This window comes from Sinocyclocheilus rhinocerous, unplaced genomic scaffold (genome assembly GCF_001515625.1).
Source record: "Sinocyclocheilus rhinocerous isolate Xijiao unplaced genomic scaffold, SAMN03320098_v1.1 scaffold142, whole genome shotgun sequence".
Lineage (NCBI taxonomy): Eukaryota > Metazoa > Chordata > Actinopteri > Cypriniformes > Cyprinidae > Sinocyclocheilus > Sinocyclocheilus rhinocerous.
Window position 1 is genome coordinate 797,214 of NW_015644380.1, and position 5,121 is coordinate 802,334.

General features: G+C 34.2%; 1 protein-coding gene and 1 long non-coding RNA gene across 2 annotated transcripts in view; both read left to right on the top strand.

Annotated features, from left to right (window-relative positions):
• LOC107758299 (uncharacterized protein C8orf34 homolog) overlaps positions 1 to 5,121 on the top strand; it is a 101,711-nt gene that overhangs the window by 86,120 nt on the left and 10,470 nt on the right. Inside the window, exon 12 of the mRNA XM_016576010.1 lies at positions 2,142 to 2,614. Within this exon, the coding sequence (XP_016431496.1) occupies positions 2,142 to 2,614 (473 nt within the window). The remainder of the gene's footprint in view (positions 1 to 2,141; positions 2,615 to 5,121) is intronic.
• Positions 4,086 to 5,121, top strand: part of LOC107758300 (uncharacterized) — a 1,911-nt gene continuing 875 nt past the window's right edge. Inside the window, exons 1-2 of the long non-coding RNA XR_001642010.1 lie at positions 4,086 to 4,142; positions 4,188 to 4,350. This is a non-coding gene — a long non-coding RNA (uncharacterized LOC107758300). The remainder of the gene's footprint in view (positions 4,143 to 4,187; positions 4,351 to 5,121) is intronic.

Below are 5,121 nucleotides of genomic sequence, written 5' to 3' on the forward strand. Positions count from 1 at the left end.
TTTCTAGGCTGGACTACTGCAATGCTCTTCTGGCTGGACTTCCATCAAGCACAATCAAATTTCTACAAATGATTCAGAATGCATCGGCATGACTGGTCTTCAACAAACCCAAAAGAGCCCATGGTACACCTCTCTTTATCTCCTTGCACTGGCGTGCTTTGGATAAAAGCGTCTGCAAAATGACTAAATGTAAATGTTCTAAATTATGGGTTTGCGTGCTTGAGGATTGTAGTCTTGTGGGAAGCGCATTTGCTTTTTTTGATCAAGAGCTGTTTATAATAGATTAGATGTGCTGCTTCTTGTTAACTCGTTAAAGTCACCCCTCCTCTTTGCTTTTTTTTTTAGTCTTAGGGTCACTGTATATGCTATAGTTTCCTTTGTCACTACAGTACCTTCATGGCCAATGCTCAGTATAATAAATACTGATAAATAATTAAACAATTTTGTCAGTAAATGGATGACACAAATAACATTAGTAATATTTGTCACTTTTAATCAATTTAACGCATCCTTGCTAAATAAATGTATATATATATATATATATACTTGTATGCAGTGAAATCAGAGACGCATTCCTTAAAAATTCAATCACAAGTGTTCAAAACAGACTCCTTTGAGACATCTTAATACCATGTATAAACAGCAATGTCTCTCATCTGACCATATGTTTCATTAGAAGTAATACTCTTATCTATTTTGTAGGACCAGGAATTTCAACATTCGTAGTTCATCATCAAGTTAAAACCTTCTGTTCGTGATGAATGATTGTTCAAGTGTGTGTGGTGTTTATAGTGAACATAACTGTGGCTCCTATGTTCTCAGCCTCCAGCATTGACTCATTAGGACCCGTGAGCTCAACTGCATACTCTTATAAATATTATAAATATAAATGTGGGAAATTTTAAACACTGGCACAAAAAAAAAAATACATTTTTCATTCATTTTGCTTTCATTGTCTTTATTTGGTATGGTTTGCCATCATTACAAATGATTTATGTCTGTGTAATAATTTCACAACAAATCCTTTCCGTCACAGGTGAGAAAGCGCTGGAACAAGTTCCTGTATGCCTTTTAAATTAGAAAACGAGGGTTTGAAATTACTTATGGTTGACTACAGACAAAACAATCTAATTATCCATTCACACAATTAACTTTATTATATATCACAACAATCTGGAATAGTTTCCGTAAAGGGGAGTAATTATAAGAGCTGTGTTAGGGAAAATTGAGCATTGAGCATTTGCACTATTACATTAATAATCTGGACAACGCACATGTGTTTCATATTGAAAAGTATCATGAGGTTTCTTTGGAGAAAGAACTGTTTGCTTACAAGTCAAGTAGTCAAGGTTTCTGAAACACATATCAAACTTGTACATACTGTTTATAATATGTCACATCCTGTTTCCTCCGAATCCTCATTTCCTCTCAGACTGAACACTGCTTGATGTGTCCAGATGTTCCATCTGAAAAAGTGCAACAGACTTTCATAAAAACAAAAATATTTGACTTGCTACCATACAAACAAATATATTGACATAAAGCAGGCCATATTAAATCGCTCTTGTACTCGTACAAAGTAAACATGCCTTCCAATTTACACTTTACAGCTAACAATAAATACTGCTGCCATGACTGTTAAAAGACCTCGGCAAAAGTTCAGGAAAGTGTTGTGGTGGTTTGTTAATGGGAATCTATGAGTGGTGAGTCAATACTCCACGTCAATACACTGATGTGTTTTAAGGCTGTTAGTGTGTTGAATCAGAATACATGCTGGAAAAATTTGTGTACAACAATTTTGGGGAATAACGTTAATGAATAAATTTTTTCGTAAATTATTGTACACATAGATTCATAGCTGAGCAAACAAAAGTCAAACATGCTTGGCTAAAATGTCAACTCTTTCTCATATGCATCTTTTAAGTCATAATTCATTTGAATGAGTCAGTTTAAATGTTGCTATATATTTGTTAAATATTTAAAAAGATATTAATGATCTTAATGAGCATACTCAATGTATTAATCTCAATTTATGCATTTAGTCATGTTCCACATAATCTATGGCCGAAATGTTTACAAGTCATGACTATTCTTGTCCCCTAGTTGGTGATTCTTTGCTTTTATTGTCTTGATTTCTTCAGAGGTGGAGAAGGACTTGGCCAAGCTGGCAGAGCAAGGGAAGCTGAGCCGAAGTCCAAACAGCCTTCATAGGAGTTTGCTTTTAACCCCCCTCTTCCACACCACTAACACTCTGCCTGTGCTCGGACAGACGTCCAGACCACAGTCTCCCAGCAGCCTTTCCGCAAAGACCACAGGCCTGCCCCTTCACAACACTAAACCCACAAGCCTAGTCATGGGCCGGACATCTCCCAGCAACCCCAGCAGCCGTGCCCAGACCCCTAGTGGAGCAAGGCCACCCAGCAGACCTTTGACCCCCAATAGTCTCATGATGCACTCGTTGACTGCCGGAACCCATGGGAACAAAGAACGTGTGTACGGGCGCTCTAGAAGCAGACCTGTCACGCCAACGGGACAGATAACCAGACCGATCCTCACACCGCCAGGCCTGAGCACTACAGATTTATACGGAGGTCTATGGAGCACATTGACAGAGGTACACACACACACGCACGCACGCACACACACACAATCATATACACAATGTTTATATATATATAGTCTCTTAGTTTGATCACAAATACAGTAAAAAACAGTAATATTGTAAAATATTATTACAACTTAAAATAACATTTTTAATATTATATATATATATATAAATAATATTATTATAAAATGTAATTTATGTATGTTTGTATTTTTTCTGTTTTTGTTATCAATATTGATAATGACTGTGCTGCTTAATGAAACCACGACACAGTGCCTTTTACAATATATTTTAAGTTTGAGGAACAGTGGTTGTTTAAATATTTAATGCACTCTTGCTGAATAAAAGTATGAGTTTCTTTAAAAAAAAAAACATAACTTTAACATTATACATTATGCATTATATATTTAACGTCATTTTTTATTATAAAAAAAAATTCTAACATTTTTATCATGCCAAAACTGTTTTCATTAAGTCTAAAGGGAAATATTTGTCCATCTCAGAAATATTTTTGGACAGCTGAAAAATTAAAGCTTACATTTGGTAACCCTGTAAACCTCAAGGTCAATGGGTTTAGAAGCACTGAAAAAATTAACTATTAAGATTTACTTAAAAAAAATGTAGGTAACAAATTGCACGAACACATTTTAAGTAAATTTTACTGCTCTAATATCAAGTACAACTTACTCACTATTATTAAGTAAAATCTACTTCCTAAACTTAACATTCATGAAGAAATTAAATCTAATTGCACCCTAATTAAGTAAATATTACGTAATTATATTTAATTTAAGTGTTTATTTAAAGTAATTAAGTAAAGTTTATTTATTATTTTATAGAGAGGAACCTTGCATTTATAAAAATATTAAGTAAATCATACTATTTACTGATGTAAATAAGTAGATTGTATTATATGTTTTGATCGAGATGTCCCATTTACTTAGTTTTATGAATATATATTACTCCCTATGATTATGTAAACATTGCTAATTTCTTTTTGATTAATATAACCACATAAACTGTATTCATTTTGTCTATACCAGGGGTTCTCAACTCTGGCCCTCAAGGTTCACTTTCCTGCAGAGTTTAGCTCTAACCGTAATCAAACACACCTGAACAAGCTCATCAAGGTCTGCAAGATTACTAGAAAGTTACAGGTTGCTAAACTCTGTAGGGACATGGACCTCGAGCGCCAGAGTTGAGAACCTCTGGTCTATACCTTTATCACAAATCACACAACTAAAATACAATTAAACTCTTTATTTTTCCAACATTAATAAAAGTGAATCAGTCACATTCACATGACCTACTAAAGTCTGGACACAAGTTTTTAAAGGTGCTGTAAAGCCTCATAAAAAAGTGCCATTAATCAACAAAACATGTATAACTTCACTGGTGATATTTGGTCTATTGAAAATAGAAAAAAATAAAGTATGACTGAATGCTACTTCAAGTGTCTGCTGTTCTGTAATACAGTTCAATCTCCATTACCAACATGAACTGCATTTGCTGCACCATACAGTTTTGACCCCAGGAGGTATAAATTATAGAAGAAAAAAAATACTTAATCAGAACAAGAAAGGTATCAAATATAGAAAAAAAATACTTAGACCAAGATGAGGTTTTAACCTGACAGAGCTAGGTAGTATTGATATAACCAAAACTGCATCTAACATGAAAACCATCAGTCTGTCTTCCTCCCCACACCTCAAGTGTCCACTGTATTGGCTCGTCGTCAGAGTTAGGTCACAATTTGTGATATTAAAACAATGATCTAAAACATTTAACCACAATTTTATATTATGCAGTGAAGAATAGGTAAAAATAACAACAATAATGTTATATCATGCAAATCTATGCATAGATTTATACTTGCCTGAATATGAGAGTTAGACCAATCACTCCATCTGTATGCTCATCAACTTACACTCCGGCTTATTCTGCAATGAATCCAAAGCCTTCATGTTAATAGAAACGTGTTCATAAGACTTTGCTTTTAAACCAACAAATTACAGATTGTTTGAGCAAAAGAAAAGATATAACTGACAAGACTGGACTGGAATTAACTATAAGTTGAATACCATCATAAAGAAGCGTAAAAACACTTTTACTAACACTTTCTATTCACACTTTTCAAAATTAGTCCTATAAAACACAATCGCTGGTGGCAACAGGTGCTTTAGGGTTAGGTAGTATGTTAGCTTAGCATAGCGACAAAACACGACAATTAATGAGATAAACTTACTACAAAGTTATTGCTCTAAACTCTCTCTATTACGTCAGTCGAGTGTTTGAAAGAGCAGAAACTAGCATTATGCTAAACTATGCGATTGTTTTATTTAGTAACGATGTTAGCTAGCTAGCAGTTACAGTAATTTCCAATTGTGCTCAAGTTTTTACGTGAAAAACAGCTTTGTGAATCTCTGAACTATTGAAAACATTTTCGCTGAAATATCACTCACTGTGAACGCACGCAAGTTAACTTTAATGAGGTTATGTGATTAATATGAACGTCA